This window comes from Rhinichthys klamathensis, unplaced genomic scaffold (genome assembly GCF_029890125.1).
Source record: "Rhinichthys klamathensis goyatoka isolate OS25496 unplaced genomic scaffold, OSU_Roscu_1.1 h1tg000301l_1, whole genome shotgun sequence".
In the NCBI taxonomy this organism is placed as follows: Eukaryota; Metazoa; Chordata; class Actinopteri; order Cypriniformes; family Leuciscidae; genus Rhinichthys; species Rhinichthys klamathensis.
In genome coordinates, this window is record NW_026606820.1 from 1,874,448 (window position 1) to 1,893,195 (window position 18,748).

The 18,748-nt window shown below is 40.8% G+C and overlaps 1 protein-coding gene across 4 annotated transcripts in view; it reads left to right on the forward strand.

Annotated features, from left to right (window-relative positions):
* The window catches only part of drp2 (dystrophin related protein 2), a 207,222-nt gene that overhangs the window by 162,952 nt on the left and 25,522 nt on the right, over positions 1-18,748 (forward strand). For all 4 annotated transcript variants that reach the window (XM_056270290.1, XM_056270291.1, XM_056270292.1 and 1 more), the window contains 5 exons: positions 3,159-3,316; positions 6,532-6,698; positions 7,839-7,950; positions 8,365-8,501; positions 10,516-10,581. In XM_056270290.1, the coding sequence (XP_056126265.1) occupies positions 3,159-3,316; positions 6,532-6,698; positions 7,839-7,950; positions 8,365-8,501; positions 10,516-10,581 (640 nt within the window). The remainder of the gene's footprint in view (positions 1-3,158; positions 3,317-6,531; positions 6,699-7,838; positions 7,951-8,364; positions 8,502-10,515; positions 10,582-18,748) is intronic.

Consider the following 18,748-nt stretch of genomic DNA (forward strand, 5'->3'; position numbering starts at 1 on the left):
TTTATATGATGAACTGATTGAATTTAGGCTCTTTTTTACTCAATCACTTTATATGATAAACAGATTTAATTTAGGTTTTTGTGAACATTCATCAACTCACATATCAGTTGTGGTAAACGGAAGCTCAAGCATGTTCGCTTGACGTACGAGAACCAATGAGATCCATTCTCTTGTGTTACGCAGCACGTTCTTCAGAGGTTCTTCAGCTTCTACAAGAGGTTTGTTCTCGCGCACCAAGTATGTTCGGTTGAGCTTCTGTTTATGTTCGCTGATCAATGTTTAAATGTGAATAAAAACCTAAATTAAATCTGTTTATCATATAAAGTGATCGAGTCTCTTCAAAAAATGAACCAAAACATACCGCTCAATTCATATGGATTAGTTTTATTGTCTCTTTATAAACTTGTTGAAGCGTCAAAGTGGTAGTTGCGTAGCTGTCTATGGAGGGACAAAAAGGTCTCAGATTTCACAACATGAGGGTGAGTAATTAATTAAAGAATTAATTTTTGGGTGAGCTATCCCTTTAAGCTGATCCTTACAACATACACTGCTGTTCAAAGGTTTGGGGTTGTGAAGATTTTTTTTATGTTTTTGAGTCACTTGCGCTCACTTTAAGCTGCGTTAATTTGATCAAAAATACATTAAAGACTAAAACATTATTATAAATGTAAATAATTGTTTTCTATTTTAATATATTTTAAAATGTAATTTATTCCTGTGATGCAAAGCTTAATTTTCATCAGCCAATTACTCAGTCTTTAGTGTCACATGATCCATAGAAATCATTGTAATATTCGTATTCTGTGCTCATGACATATTTCTTCTTATTATTATTATTATTTCTTAATTATTATTATTTCTTTTTATTGAAAATAGTTGTGTTGCTTAGTATTTTTGTGGAAACTGAAATAAATTTTCAGGATTCTTGATGAATGTATTTAAAATAGAAATCCTTTGTAACATTATAAATGTCTTTACTGCCATTTTTGATCAATTTAATGCGTCCTAGCTGAATAAATTAAATTTCTTAAAAATAAAATCTTACTGACCCCAAATGTGAATTGTAGTGAAGGTGATTTAAAGTTTTACTGTCCTTGTTTGGACTTTTTGTCCCCACAATGTCAGCCACTCCCGATCCACACACCTCCTCTTACCTTTATTGGAATCTGTGGTCCAGTATCACTAAAGTAAAAAAAAAAAATGTGTCAGTGCAAAGTTTTTCTCTCATGAGGTTTTTCTTTCGGCTTTCTCTGATGCTGTAAAATTTCATCCGTGGCCTAAATCTGCTTTTGGAAGGGAGGGTTAGAGGGTACTTTGACAGCGCAGACACAATCAGGACCCAGTAAATAAGAGTCATGTGCAGTGCACTGCAGAAAGCATTGGAGGAGAAGAGTCCAACCAAGCCAGAGGTGGACATCCTTGGGTCAGAATACAATCTGGTTATCACACCCAAACATTGCCTAAAATGTGAGTTTTATCAGTAAAGAGAGTGAGCACTGATTAAAGGATCAATTTTGCTCTCTGTCATCAATTACTTTTTCATTTCAGTAGTAAAGAGCACATCCACCCTTACTAAGAATGTGTAGATGGAGACCTATTAGCCATGGACAAATTATGCTCTTGCAGGGCCCTTGTGGCAATTGCGATTTGTTCCTGTTTAAGCTGTTTTTGGAACAAGGTGGCTTGTTTTTATCTGGTTTAAGCTGGTCATTAACTGGTCCAAACTGTTCATTAATTGGTTGACCAGCCACCATGTTCCAAATCCAATTTGATCACCATAAGTAGCTGGTTTGTTGGTGGTATACAAGCTTATACCAGCCAATGACAAGCTTAAGTCCAAAGTATACTTTGGCTGTCCACGCACGCTGTCCTTATGCAGCCCAATTTTTGTGTCCGCACGGATGGTGCGCATACAACAGCACATGTGCGAGGGAATTGAGAACTTGAAAATAATGTCCACTAGATAGTGTACATGCGCCAAACCCGTCTTTCTGCACTCACGGCCAAAGGAGTATACTTTGAAATGCTTGCGCACTCAACTGTGCACAAGACTGAGCGGAATGCGGGAAATAAGTATACCTAGGCCTTTAAACCAAACTAATAACCAGCTACTAGATTTTCCAACTAGGAATAGACTTTATCATAAAGTCCCCATTTGGATATTTAAAGTCACAAACGCAAGTTGCAAAAATAAACACACCTTGTGTGCATTATGTTGCAAAAGAGACAACGGTGTGCAATGACTAGTATACAACATCAGATCTCCAATAAGGTTTTTGTTAGTGCTAAAGAGTGGCCAGGAAAACATAACATCACTCATTTCTGTGTTTATTTCATATCATGCAACGAGCCACTGGCATAAAGCGCTGTATCAATTTTTCTATATCAATTTTACATCTGCAGTGGCTTGTTTCTAGGTGTTGGGCCACAGTCGGCATCTCAGTTAGAGGCCCTGGCTCTGGCACTGATTGTCACGGTCCATAATCTGTCCTTGGACTTGACTATGTGTGAGGCTGGTTTGCCTTTGGGTGTGAATGTGTATGTGTGCCAGCCACTTTAGATAGTACTATTTTTACTGGCACTGCAGAGAATATTCTCACTCCTGTCAGGGCCATTCTGCTCATTGATGGCTTCCTGACACACACTGTATGAGCTGTTCTAGGTTTCTCGGCTAATGTTAGCCTTTTGTCCACATTTAAATCAGTGCATGCATCATGAATATCTCACCAGACCCCAAGTTTTTCAAATATTTGTATTTTCCATTAAAATAAGATTTAAACATCTTTAAAACCAGATAGATGCACTTATTTACACACAAACTATATATATACATGTTATTGGAGAATATATCTTGAATTAAGATATATATATATATATATATATATATATATATATATATATATATATATATATATATACTGTATATACACAACACACACAAAAAAACAATGGTTAAGAATTTTATTTTGGCAGTGGCAATACATTGCACATCAAAGTGTTAGACATCTCGCCTCACACCTATATAACCTAAAACCATTTAAGTCACACATTCTCAATTTTCCCACCTCCAGACTTCTGCACACTGGCACAAAGCTTCTTTTCCCTAGTGTCTTCTTTTAGTGCAGTATTCAACTAGGTTTTCTGCTTATGTATTGCAGACCTTTTCAGACAGGTGTGTGGTCCAAGTGGACTGACAGATCAGAAACATCTCAGTCTGTTACTGCACGAGGCCATTCAGATCCCTCGGCAGCTCGGGGAGGTGGCGGCATTTGGGGGGAGCAACGTGGAGCCCAGTGTCCGCAGCTGCTTTCGGATGGTAAGACTTCTTCAGCTAACAAGATTCTCTATCAGTATCTCATTACAGTATCTCAGAGATTCAGTATCTCTCTTTTTCTCTGATATGCTTTCTGGTCAGATGATGAAAGGGCCTCCCTCTACACAGACCCTTGCTCTCTGTGATGAGCAAATCTTCTTAAATATTTGTACCAGAGGCACACTTTCACACTTTCCTTATTTATTGCCTGTCACATCTCTCTCTCTCTCTCTCTCTCTCTCTCTCTCTCTCTCTCTCTCTCTCTCTCTCTCTCTCTCTCTCTCTCTCTCTCTCTCTCTCTCTCTCTCTCTCTCTCTCTCTCTCTCTCTCTCTCTCTCTCTCTCTCTCTCCCTACCTTGCATTTTCTGCCCTAACTGTGCTCTGCTTCTCCTGGGTTTTTGGGCTGGAACGTACAGAGATTAAAGAGCTGTTTTAGTGAGTCACTGGCCAGAAACCTACTCGACACAAATGCTTGGTCAGTGCTTGGCTGTCCTGTTGAACTTATTAAATGTGTATTTCTCCTGTATTGTGCCAGTATCAAACTTGCACACTCAAGGGGACAATAGAGTTAAACTTCTAACATCTGTGCCATTAAAAGTGAAGTGTGTAATTTCAATGCCATTAACGACGACACTAAACAGAATAGCAAAAACAAAATAGCTATTTTTAAACGTTTTCTCAAACACTCTTGTCTGCCACTGCATATTTTGATAGCACCACAGAGACGCAGGTTAAACTTTTTGGAGAAATCAACCAGGAATAGCTATTATACTTTTGTCTTTTAATATACTGTAAATAGGATACAGGAAAGTATTTGATTTTAACTATATCATATTGTAAAATCTTGTGAAAGTTAGCTGTTTTTATGTAAAAATGCTTCCTTCTGTCATTCAAAGTTTTATTTTTCTCCAAAAATGTAAACACATATCATCCTCTCAGCTAATGGCATAACTGGAGAGACTAATTTGCAAATGTTTGGGAAAACTGTTTGGAAGTAGGCTATTTTAGCTTTGGAAGTATTGACACAAGAGGCGCAGAAATCACACCCTTGACTTAAAGTTGGGGTAGGCAATTTCGGAGAGGCTAGCAATAGCAAGCTAGCTTTGAAATTAAAAGACCCCCCTCCCTTCAGAGCGTCTCCAAAGCCATGCCTTCTCCAAAATACATGAGTCTGCAAAGTGTCACGAAAGACAGCCTTAAATTACCTCTCAAAGCACATAACATTACAATAATTATAAACGTAAACAACTTAAAGAGCACTGACTTGTTCCACCTGACTGCTGCAGATTCATTTAGCCTTTGATAGTGTTGCCATAGAAAGGCATACATCTGAGTCTGAGGACATGAACTGCTCTGAGTTTCCATCTTTTAATCACGGTAGTTATGCCGTGATCGTAGCAAAAGCTCATTGTTTTGGTTCAGGAGGAACTGTAAAAGGCGACTGCTGTTTGTTTGCGGCGCTCTGTGATTGTCTGTCTACAACTCTGCACAGCCTCATGAAACGCTGAAGACGTGTGTTCATTATGTCTGCGTGAGCAGGGTGTGAGGAGGTATGGAAATACATAGGTTGACAGTCAGGTATGACATCCTATCCGAATGCAATGATTGGACGAACATTTTCTGGTCCTGAGACTTCCACAGAAGATATGTACTTTTTAAAAATATATATTAAGACCACTTATTATTAATTATTAATTGCTATCAGGTTTTTGTAAGAGTTTCAACCAGTATAAACCATAAACCATAGATAAACCATATAAAACATCTTTCATAAATAGAAAGTTCAAAAGAACAGCATTTATTTGAAACAGAATTCTTTTTTTGTTGCAATGTAAGTCTTTAATGTGACTTTTGATCAGTTTATTGCATCCTTGCTGAAGAAAGTATTCATTTCTTTAAAAACAAATAAAGGTTTTACTGACCCCTAATTTTTGATTGTAATGTTAATTTACCTGAAAGCAAAAATCGATTTTTTAATCTTATCATTTAATAACATCTTAATGCTAGACATAGCAGCTTAATATATAATAATTAGACAGATAATGCATTATGAATTGCTTTCTGACTCATTTCAAAACTCAACTACATATGTGAAATCAAGTTTTTTTGAAAGAGTTTAAGTTCAAATACCAACGTAATAGGAATTAGTAAAAAAGTTGACATCATCTCATCTCTCTTCACTCTTATGAGGCTGTAATTCAGAAATTGCAGGGACATCACAGTGTAACGTGACCTTCTGGCATTTCATTCTACTGAAGGGCTGATTATGATATTGGTTTCCTGTACTATGGCCTTAAACCTTTCATTCTTAGTGTGCCCGTCCTTAATTAAATCCTGTTCTAAGAACATGTGTGCAGTTGCAGGCACACGTAATTAAAATTCCTTTTCACTTTTGTTCCGTGTCTGCCTTTTTATTACTGGAAGGAATGCCACTGTAATTACACAATTACACAATTTTTCACCCAGCTGCATTAATCATGACAGGCCAAGAACGATGCAGATCAGCCATCTGGCATGTGTTGCAGCATGTTCGTAGATGAAAAGACTGGTTCACTTTGTTTGAAGTTATGGACCATCTCATGAGATACTCTTGGCTCTCCCTGTGGTGTGGACTGTTTAGAAGATCCTGAAGATCCTTTTTTTTTGTTTCATTGAAACTTCTGAAGTTTTCCACTCAGCGCTGCACTGCAGACTTTGGTCTCAATCCCAGACCCCGAGCACTGTTAAAGACACACACACACACACACTGCCGTGCCCTCTTAGACTGTACACTCCAGCGACGACTAAGGGGCACGCTAGAGATACTCATGTTAATTATAAATATCTGCCCAAGCTTCAGAGTGCGCCCAAAGGAAATCAACCTTTTAATGCATCTTCGATGCGTATTTAATGAGAATTTAGCACGTTCCAGATTTTTATGTCATCCTATTTTATTAGGGTTATTGCCTGTCATCCGTTTCCCACCAGGTCACTGTAACACGGGGCGACCTCTTTGAGATTGTATCCTTCCCTTTCATGGGGCCGTGATTCCCCCGTATCACATGAGTTCTTTTAAGGGCATGTGCTCTAATAAGGTGCTTGTGCCCATCAGCTACCAGAAGATGTTTTGGTGCTTAATTAGGCATGCATAATGAACAATATGGCCGCTGGGTATCTTGATTCATGCTACTTGTTGCTCTGTGCTCTCTTTCTTGTGCATCTTCTGTATCTACCTCTAGGCTCCAGGTAAGTCAGCAATCGAGGTGTCTCACTTCCTGGAGTGGATGATTCTGGAGCCTCAGTCGGTGGTGTGGCTCCCTGTTTTGCACCGGGTGACTGTGGCTGAGACCGCGATGCACCAGGCACGCTGCTATATCTGTAAGCAGTGCCCTATCAAGGGCTTCAGGTGAGCTGCTGCAGTGCCAGTCTTTTCTTGGAGAAAGACGGCACAGACCTCTCTATCTATCTGTGTTCTTTAGCTAGTCAAAATAAATGATTGTTCTTTCAGCTGATCAAAGGTTTTGTGGTAATAGCACTATATTAGAGAACTGCACGGGGAGTAATATACATGGGTTGTTAATGGACTGGTTTTGTGTTTGTAAAATAAATAGGGCTGAGGTGTGTGTGTATATATATATATTATATATTCATTTTAAATATTCAGTATCAGAATCAGTATATTACACCTATTATATATATATATATATATATATATATATATATATATATATATATATATATATATATATATGGTGCAATAGGTGCAATATTTACACTATCATTAAAAAGTTTGGAGTCAATAATAAATTAATACTTTTATTCAACAAGGATGCATTAAATTGATCAAAAGTGACAGTAAAAATCGTTTGAACTTTCTATTCATCAAAGAATCCTGAAAAATGTATCATGGTTTCTACAAGAATATTAAAGCAACACAACTGTTTTCAACATGGATGATAATAATAAAACATTTTCTTTGAGCACCAAATCAGCATTAGCATAAATCAGCATAAATTATTTCTTAAGGATCATGTGACACGGAAGACTGGAATAAAGGCTGCTGAAAATTCAGCTTTGCCATTCCAGGAATAAATTACATTTGAAAATATATTACAATAGAAAACAGTTCTTCTAAATTATAAATTGTAATAATATTTCAAAATATGACCATTTTTTACTGTATCCCTTGGTGAGCATAAGAGACTTCTTCCAAAAAATCTTATCGAACCCAAACTTTTGAATGGTAGTGTACAGTAAGTAATATTGATTTGTATGCTAATTTTTTTTATGTCCCCACCTTGATTAGTTTAACCAGAAGGTTATCTTAGTAAACCTACTTCACTAGAAAGAGACAAGTTTTGCTGGTGAACACAAGATCCACCATTACTACTAAACCATCATTATGCAGCATAAACCACCCTGCTAGCCTTAAGTTGTTATTGTCAGCAGGGTAGTCATGATTCATTATTTTAATCTATTCGTAATCCTAAAATGAACACATCTACATTTGGATATAAAATGTGTCTCCGCCTCATCACTGTTTCAGATACCGAAGTCTGAAACAGTTCAATGTGGACATCTGCCAGACGTGTTTTCTGACAGGCCGGACTACCAAGGGCAAGAAACTACACTACCCCATCATGGAATACTACACCCCGGTACATATGCTTTTTTACTTGCAGAGGTTTTTTCCTTGCCAGCTGGCAGCTTTGTGCTTGCTCAAAGGTTTCAAATTCAATCACTATTATTCAAGGCACTACGCAAAATAAATATGAATTGAACCAAATTGATCTCCTGCAGTGAAATACAGCATAAGGCCATTTGCTTAATGGTTTTCCCATGCTCCAGTCTGAGTTTTATAGGTGGGCGTCTTTATTATGCTCCGGCTTTCTGTAGCTGCTCAAGAGATGATAGATTGAGATGGGAGGAAGACAAATGTTCTGTGTAGAAACTGATGTACTGGCTGTGTGTCGGAGGAATGTTACGAAGAGGATGTTTTGTGTCTCAATCGCTCGTTCTCTCATTTTTCTCTCTGGCTCTTTCTCTGTCTCTCTCTTTCTGAATCATTCCAGACGACCTCAGGCGAGAAGATGAGGGACTTTGCGAAGACACTAAAGAACAAGTTCCGCTCAAAGCAGTATTTTAGTAAACACCCTCAGAGGGGCTACCTGCCTGTTCAATCAGTACTGGAGGTGGAGAGCTCTGAGACGTGAGTCTGACTTCCTGTCTCCGCTGATGAGAATCACACCTAAGTGTCGTTGCGTTCTTTTTGAAGATTTATAAGTGGAGAACTGTGGGACTGAATGCAGTGCACTGCAAAAAATAATTCTCTTCCCTGCTGAAAAGAAACATCTTAAACCAGCCTTAGCTTGTCTGTTGATTGGTCAGACTGGGAGACCAGCTGGATGTCTGGGTAAATCAGCTAAACAGCAGCTTGTCCAGGCTGGAAGGACCCGCAGATCATCTTAGGACAGCTTATTTTTGTCTTATTTTCAAGTAAAACTATCTAAACATCCTTAAAACCAGAGACATTTTATTGGTAAATAAATTAATTAACCTAGATGGTTTCCTGGTCTTGGCTGAATTAAGCTGGTCGCCCAGCTGTTTCCCCTTCCTAAATATCTGAACGCGCCCAAAAATCCTCTAAATAAAGCAAATGGATCAGCCTGTCTAGGTTGGCAGACTAGCTAAGACCCACAAGCCATCTTAGGCCATCTTGTTTTTTTTGTCTTGTTTCCCAGTAAAAATATTTAAAGGTCCCCTGACATGGGGTTATTTTATTATTTTATAATGTTTCCTGGGTTGCCCTTATAATGTTAGTATGTTTTTTAGATCAAAAATAGACATAATTTAGAAATAAAAGGCAATTTTCCTAGCCTGATTTTAGCCTCTGATTTGAACGCTCTGTTTGAAGGGGCGTGTCTCTGTGGGATTCAGTGGAACCGGCCACTGCTGTGATTGGCTGACATGCTTGCATATGAAATAGCTATGTATTACATGCGAAACTTTCTCGAATACTTTTACTACCGCTATTATACGTTTTTACTATTACAGCTATCGAGATTAACGAATCGTGAGAAAGTATTTATATCTATTCCCATCACATAAAATGTTGCCGTGCTGAGCATTGAGCAAGCAGATGACAGTCTGTTGATCGCGAGAATGAAGATCTTATCATTGCAACTCAGTTTCTACTCTCTCTAATGCTTTCCCCAATGCAAACACGATGATGTAAATACCTAATACAGTAAGAGCTTCGTTGTTCAGTGTAACGCGCGTCCTTGATTTCGTAACGAGTTGTCCAGATAAACTCGCGCTGTGTGGAAAGATTGTTCTTTGATCGCTTTCTGTATAATTTGTTCAGAATTTAAATAAGATTATTTTCATCCTACTAAAAGAAACGATGTGAAGTTGATATTTTAGTCACTGGCTTGACTTACTGATGGATAAACAGTATTGAACGATTTTGAGAGAAAGATTAACTTACCTGTCTGAACTTGAACAATTAGGCTACACATCAGAAATTGTTGCTTGGTAGCTCGATCGATTTATTTTCAGACGTTCATCGAGTTGAGGAAACAGTCGTCGGTGAAATGTTTGGACCATACACAACTTGTCGGCGCATTTCCAGAGAAAATAAAATCAGAGGCTCGGATGAAGGAACTAAAAAATACTTTTGTGTTCATTTGTACATCCGAACACTGATCAACTGCCATGCTTCGCTCGTTTGCAAGCCATGATATCTCTCGAGGAAAAACTCAAATCTCAAAGCTATTTCTCTAGGAAAAACTAAAATCGCGCAGGCGCGTTCGTACTTCCTGTTCCTAGCTCGTTTTCTCATGGGCGAGCCAAATTCTCTGGGCGGGCAAAGCAGAGAAGGGGGAGGTAACCTTTCCCCTATATGACATCATTTCTAGACACGAGGGGACCAAATACAGGCTAGGGGGACTAATATTAATGTTAAAAACCCCAGAAAGTGAAAATTTCATGTCAGGGGAACTTTAAACATCCTTTAAACCAGATAAGTTTTGTTGAATAATGTCAAAAAAAAAAAAAAGCCTAGTTGATTTATTGGTCTTGGCTTGGTTAAGCTGTTCTCCCAGCCTTGACAAGCTGGCCTTCAGCTGGTTTAGCTGGTTTCCCATCCTGGCCACAGGCATTCATTCATATCAAGCTACTTTGCTAACAGGCGTGTGTGTGTGTGTGTGTTTGTGGTTTTACAGACCCTGCTCATCTCCCAGGCTGCCTCATGCGGACACACACAGCCGGATTGAGCATTTTGCCAGCAGGTAAGGGTTGGACAGTGGACAGTGTCTCGCATGGACAGTGATCACGCATCAATTTTGCTCTGATATTCTCCCAGCCGCCACTTCTGTTCACTCTCCTGAGCTCTGATTGGGATATTGATCCTCTTTGCATGGACACAGTGTACCAAACAGCAGGGCCTTAACAAAAGCCTTAGAGGAAGTAAGAGGGATGTGAGAAAAAGAGAGAGGGACATCAAAAGAGAGAGGGTGAGAGATGGCATTCAGAGGGGTGGACAGGGGTCAGCTGCTTTCCACTAGAAGAATGAAAGCTCCACACACAAGGTCTGGAGGGCTCGAGGGAGCTGCTAGCACAGATCAGTCTCATCTGGCCTGGACGCAGTGCACGTTACACACTCAAGAAAAAAAAAGACATACAGACATGCACTTGTACTCGAACATGTTAGAACGTTCACACTTACAGTATCACCAGTGGGGTTTAGAATTAGGTACAGTAGTACTTCAGGCTTATGTCACCCTCACACACACATTTGATGCCACACAATTTCTGTAATATTCCTGCTAAATTATGGCATTAAATATATGCAAATGAGTATGAAATATATGCAAATGTATGAGCTGGGGGATACATGTTGCTACCCCACTGAATTAATGGTCAATACTTCTTAAATGATGTATCCCCCAAAAAATCACAAAGACAAACAAACACTGTATGAGACCATTATTAAACAATAAAAGCAGCATACTAATAACCAATACGACAATGTGTAATTCAGATTATACAATTACTACTAAGCAATAAATATTAAATCATTTACCTTTAACCCTTTTAGTGAGATGCACAATATACAATAAAAAAGGGAAAACCAACAATTCAATGCAAATATAAGACACATAAGCAATAATGTCTGTACAAATTCTATTTAACAAATTATCAGGTCATTTACAAAACATATTAAGTTGAAAATCACATGGGTTTGGAACAATATGAGTGTGAGTAAATGACAGAATCTTCATGGTTGGCTGAACTAACCCTTTAATTCAGCTGTGGGAGGCCCAATGTGACTGGTTTGGTTTGACTTGCAGCAAACGATCAGAGATATGCTCCTCTGCCCCGTCTAACTTCCCTGCCAACTACCTAAACACACACAAGCACATGAACGCACAGATCAGCCCTTTGCCTGCCCTAGCATACTGTGCTGCCAACTGTCTCAGCTCACACTCTGCTGCAGCTTATCTGTACTTCAAATAGACCAGAGCACACACTCTCTCTCTCTCGACTTGTGTCCTTTTGTCTTCATCTGTCTGTCTCCTCCTCTGTCATATGCTTGATTTCTACTTCTTGCTTTCAAGGTCTTATTTCATTTCCCCCTGTCCTTCCTAATATCAATCACTTACCGTATGTATCCCACTTTTTCCTCTCTTCTTGTCCTTTTTAATTCCCTAAATTTGTCTCTTGTCTCTCTCTTATGCTATGTCTGGTTTCCCCCAACATCAGTGCCGTCTGCGTTAGTTGTCCCTGCTCAGAACAATATTCATTGTTTTTATTCAACTTTCACCTGTTAAATATATTTCAATGTTCAGGGGTCGTCAGTTTACAGAATGCCAGCAGCCTTGCCTAAATTAGAGCAGAAACTTGTTACTTTTTTTTCTTTTTCTTTTTCTTGAATATTTAAAATTTCATTCAGTTTTTGTTAATGTATATACCAATGGTATGTCCAGTAGAAAAAAGGCAAATTTCAGCTCATAAAACATACAGCTTACATCTATATAATATCTGGGGGCTCGTCCGGTATTATTACTTCACTACAGTAAAGTTTTTTTTTTTTTGTGCGTCTATTTATACATTTACTTGGTCACAAATTGTGATCAAATTGCAAATGGTCACATGTTTGCGGCCTTATCTAGTTTGCACTATTTCTTTATTGAATTTGGCTGCTAAAACATGGTTGACATTCAAAACATGGTGATAAACAACATTATTCCTCACTCTGTCTTTGCATGTTAACATTTGATTCTTTGATCTTGATGTGCTTTCAGGAAACTCTCAAGCTTTCTATTCATGTCCTTGCTTTTGTGCATTCTAAACAGCTTGATCTAAGTGTTGGCTAAATAAGAAAAGACAAGCATTTTATAACTGTAAAAATGCTTCTATAAAGAATGAAAAATCCACATCTCTTTTGCAGCCCATTGGAAAATCCCTTTCATTCACTTTTATCTGATAGTTCAGTCCTCCACAAAATATGAGTGATAGAGAGCGTGTGCTAAATGAGGTGGCACATTATTTATTTCCGACATCGACAAGACTTGCTTTGAACTTTAATAGAAAATGAAATTCTTGTCAGATGTTTCAGATGTGGTATCTGCAGTAAGAGCGCAGAGAGAGAACAGAGATTGTACGTGCGTTTATAGGCTAATCCAGAGTAATGACTGGAGGACCTCAAGATTGAGCGGGTGGGAGAATAAATCCACTGGCATTTGATGTTCTAGACTCGCTGTAAAGGGGTGGATTTAGACAGAGTCTGCATATGACAGAGTAAGTGGTCTGTAGTGATGGTCTTTCATCTGAAAAGCAGACCGCATATCAGAAAGAATGAGCCGTTGTTCTGAAAATTAACACACAATGTCCATTTCAAGACAGTGCTTTTCAAAGGAGGAAATTGTTTGTCATGTACTCGCTGATTTGTGTTTGTGACCTCTCTTTTTCCCTGTAACAAGAGACCACACTAACCACACACTGAGGAATACCCATTTAAACAAATACAAAGACATGCGTGTATAACCATAAACTCCATTTGACCTCACACCCTGGAATCTGTGGCATCATCAGCAGTTTCTAGTAACACATTTGATTGGATCTGAACTGATGGATACTTCTGCGGATTCAATTAGGAGTCGTCACAGCCAGGCGGAGGGGTTAACCAGGACAGCCAGCACCACCGTCATTGGCTGAAGGACACCTGGCTGGTGAATGTGTATCGACTTTCTGCTATTCTCTTAGGCAGCCCCATCCTGCATGTGGGTTCTGTAGTCTGCTGTGTTCTGAAGTTGAATTCAGACCATTCTCTGGCAGCTTTCCTAGCAACATGACATGAATGCACTTAGCACTCCTCATTACAGAACCTCTCTATAGGGGCTCTTATATTGTTGCTAATTCACAGGCTCTCCTGGTAACGCAGTGAAATCTCCCCAGTCTCTCACCTAAGGGTAAGCTTAGGCAAGGAAAGTGCAGTGCATTGCTAAAAGCAAAGTTTCACCACTGCGTTGCTAATGGCAAGCACAGGGACCATTGTCAGCTCCCTGTTGTGTTGAAAACACCTCTGTTGTGCTGGGTTAATTGTGTCTGATCTGGATGGCATACAGAAGTTTGCTGGAGGCACAGGGTGAACCTTCTATAAGCCACGCAACCTCTTTTTAATACATTGTTGGATTCTGACTTGGGTTGGAGCACATTTGTTGCATTCTCAAAGTTGCCACAAGGGGCGCTGTTGTGAGCATTAGCATCAAGTCTGCCTCACATTTTGATCACCCCCTTTGTTGGCTGCAGTAACCCCGTCCTGTCCATGAAATCCAAATGAGACACTTCAATAAAAATGAAATAAATTCAATAAAAAATCCAATTACACTTCAAATATATATATTTTTTTCGAGAGATGGTTTCTATCATTTGATGTAGTTCTTATCACGTTGATTTTTGTTCAAGTGTTTGTTTTTCATGTAAGTTTTGTTTTAATTAGTTATTTGATGCTTTAAAAACGAGGTGTAACGTCAAGATTGGCAACTGTGCTTGTGATTGAGTCCCTTGATACCACGGGTTCACCTCAGGATCACTACAAATAACGTAATTGGCGCAAGATGTCAACAGATATTACTGGGATATTTTGGCTTCATTTTTCTATAGTGGAAGGAAGTGGAGACCATTTGTCCATCTCTTGCATAGACTAGACCTCTATAATGAAGATGTCTCCTGCTTTTCTATATCATGCCCATTTATCTCTGTAAAGACATCTCTTAAAACTGATTTAAAACAGAATGTATTGCGAAAAGTGCTACACAAACAAATGTGACGTAATAAGCTGGACCAGCCTAAATTGTTTATTTTAGATTGAACTAAAGAAATATAATTAATCTTTATTTCTATTAAATGTATTTATATTGCACATTTCACAATACACATTTGTTTCAAAGCAGCTTTACAGAAGATCACAAGGTTGATGGATATAAGATCTATATATCTAGCAAATTAGAGTTGGGCGATTTAAATGTTTTACATTTTTTGTGACAAAACAAGCAATCAAGCAGTGGAGATATGATATATCATAATGTGTGATGCCAATGTCGCTATATTCTGTTGCTGATTTGACACTACCATTAAAAAATTTGGCGGGTAAGAGTTTTTTTTTTTTTAAGAAATTGAATTGATCAAAAGTGACATTAAATACATGTTACAGAATTTCTATTTCAAATAAATCTTTTTTTTTTTTTAGCTTTCTATTCATCAAAGAGTCCTAAAAAAATTAAGCAGCACAGCTGTTCCCTTTCGAGGGAACTCTACACTGCGTCGAGAATCGACACTTTGGGGACGCTCCCTAAGCGTGCGCCTCTGAAGTATGAATGAAACTAATCCAATCCTGATTGGTGTTGCGTCGTGACGTAACATGTGACGGCATACCCGGAAGTATAAAAGTGACACTGTCACAACACACACTAGCTTTCGCTCTTCAGCAAGCGCTCTGTGTTGAAACTGTCTGTCTTATTTGGTGTTGTTTGTCAATCAGTTGATCAGAATGGCCAGCGAACAATTTAAAAGATGTGTGCATCCTTGCCCTCGTTTTATTACGGGTGGGGACACACATGCTTTGTGTGTGAATTGTTTGGGAGCACAGCATACACAAGCAGCTCTTGAGGGAGCTGTTTGTGCAGACTGTGAAGCACTTCCTATTAGAGTGCTGCGCTCCCGGCTGGCGTGCTTTGATGAGCACGGTCAGGCTCGCGTTCCCCACGGTTCTGGTCCCGCGTCCGTTGAGGCGGCGCGACGATTGAGATCGCGGGGTTCGCAGCGGGATCTTACAGATGAGAATGAGACTGCTGCGGCACTTTCTCATTCTTCGTCTGAGGATCCCGTAGCCCCTGAGAGTGGTACAGGAGCCCGCATCGCGGCTTCTCCTGCCCACGATCAGGTCCCAATGCTTGAGCTCTCTGCTTCCGAGGAAGTGGATGTGCTCAGTATTGATGCGGATGACCGTGATTTGAGCGCGCCAGTTCACGGCCAAAGCTATGAGGAGCTGGTAGAGGTTGTGAAGGAACGCAGGTCACAACCTCAGCGCCGGGCTAACTGTTTTTCCCCAATCTTACAAATAAAGAGATAAGAACTCTCCTAATAAATAAAAAAAACCACTCTTTTTCACCTGTACTCTAAGACGATTTTACAGGCGTATAATGGCACTAAACATACCATAGCTTATTGTAGCAGTTATGATGGTTTAGAGACATCAGTGGCTTAATTTGTCTGGTATAAAAAAGGGAAGACAAATATTTTCTGCTGAACGCTCCGCTATCACATTCTGGCCTGTTCTCCGACGCTGTAACTTCTATCGTAGACAGGTTTATGAATAAATAAATAAAATAAATATATATATATATAAAAATAAATATATATATACATAAAACTATATATGTTGTCCCGCCGTTTTTGAACGTTTCGGGCTACATCGATTTCCAGCGAACGCACACCGTGGCGTTCACCCCAAGAGCTTGCAAGCGGGCACCGACTATGATCACAAAATTTTTCTAGACTTTTTCCTGCCGGTCATCTGCTTCAGGAAGTCGAGAATAGTGCTCGAGAAACACCCGAGGCCGGTCCCAAGGGGCTGGTTCCCTTAGTAGATTTTGTAGAATGGCAACGCCTTCCAATTATCTCTATGGGTCCTGAATATTTTTAAATATGGGTACGGACTGCAGTTCGGTTACCGACCTCCCAGCTTTGTTGGGGTCGTACCGACCGCAGGGGTTCCAGAACAGGCTCGGGTTATGGAACAAGAGGTACAGACTCTACTGGAGTTAAGGGGCCATAGAGAGTGTCCCCCTACCAGATAGAAAGTCCAGGTGTTACAGCCGGTACTTTTTAGTTCCAAAGGAGGATGTTGGACTGAGGCCAATTTTAGATCTAAGGCTATTGACTTGTTCTTTGAGGAGATCCAGGTTCAAAAGTCTTACAATTTCCATTATTGGAAACCAAATCAGATCCGAGGACTGGTTTGGCATGGTAGATCTAAATGTTGGGGCTGTCCACTCAGTAGCAGGGCAACCGATGTTGTCCTTGCAGCGGGGCCCGGAAACGATGCGTATTGCCCGCCGTCTATGACGCTTTGGGACGCATCATTTTCCAGGGAACGCACTCTGCGTCGTCTGTCCTCGAAAAATAAAAGACGAGCATCAGTTATGGTCACGAAAACCGTATCGACTACAGCCTGCCGGTCTTCCGCTTCAGGCAGTCGAGAAGGGTGCTCGGAAACCACCAGAGACCAGTCTCGAGAGGCTGGATCGGATGTGGTTCTTGCAGCGGGGCCCGGAAACGATGTGTATTGCCCGCTGTCTATGACGCTTCGGGGCCGCATCATTTTCCAGCGAACGCACTATGCGTCGTTTTTCCTCGAAAAATTAAAAAACGAGCATCAGTTATGGTTACGAAAACCGTATCGACTACAGCCTGCCGGTCTTCCGCTTCAGGCAGTCGAGAAGGGTGCTCGGAAACCACCAGAGACCAGTCTCGAGAGGCTGGATCGGATGTGGTTCTTGCAGCGGGGCCCGGAAACGATGTGTATTGCCCGCCGTCTATGACGCTTCGGGCCGCATCATTTTCCAGCGAACGCACTATGCGTCGTTTTTCCTCAAAAAAAACAAAAAAAAAAACAAGCATCAGTTATGGTTACGAAAACCGTATCGACTACAGCCTGCCGGTCTTCCGCTTCAGGCAGTCGAGAAGGGTGCTCGGAAACCACCAGAGGCCAGTCTCGAGAGGCTGGTTCTCTTAGATCGGGTTCTTCCGTTCGGCCTAGCACTCTCTCCCCACATGTTCATGTGTAGGTTTATGGATGCGACTCTGGCTCCACTGAGGCTTCAGGGCATCCGTACACTGAATTACTTCGACGACTGGCTCTTATTGGCCCAGTCTCGAGGAATGGCAGTTCGGCATTGAGATGTCGTCCTTGGTCAAGATTAGAATCGGGGGTTGAGACTCAACACTGTGTGTTGGAACCAGCTCAGAAGACTGCTCTTCTGGGCATGAAATGGAATTCGGTTACAATGCAGGCACGTATGTCTCCCGCTCGTATCGAATCCATCCTGGCCATGGTGTCCGGGATAAAGCTAGGCCAGGCCATCACTGTAAAGCAGTTTCAAAACTGCTGGGCCTCATGATAGCGGCATCCAACATTATACATTTGGGCCTTCTACACATGAGGCCCCCTTCAGTGGTGGCTGAGAGCCAAGGGTTTTTTCCCTCAAGGGGAATCTGTTCCGTATAGTCAGAGTTACGCGCAGATGCCTTCGTTCTCTGGTAATTTGGAAGAAACCTTGGTTCCTATCCCACAGGCCAGTGCTGGGAGCGTCATGTCGCCGGAAAACCGTTTCGACAGTCGCCTCCCTCACTGGTTGGGGCGCGGTCATGGACGGCCGCTTTGCCAGGGGTCTGTGGCAGGACCATCATCATTCTTGGCACATAAACTGTCTAGAGATGATGGCTGTGTTCAGGGCTTTGAGGAGCTTCCTCCCAGACATTAATGGTTACCATGTCTTAGTACGATCAGACAATACGTCTGTGGTAGCTTATCTGAACCAACAAGGGGGACTCAGATCGTGCCCTCTGTGCAGACTGGCGCATCAGATCATTCTTTGGTCCCAGGGGAAAATACTCTCTATCAGAGCAATGTATATTCCGGGGGTTCAGAATCAGGGAGCAGACATCCTGTCGAGGCAGGGGCTGAGGCCCGGGGAATTTAGACTTCATCCAGATGTGGTGAAGTCAGTATGGGAGAGGTTTGGACCATTGGAAGTGGATCTGTTTGCGTCTCGAGAGACGTCCCACTGTCCACTTTGGTTCTCCCTCACACATCCAGCCCCACTGGGGTTGGATGCCATGGTACAGGCCTGGCCGAGGCTTCGCCTGTACCCACTTCCCCCGATCGCTCTG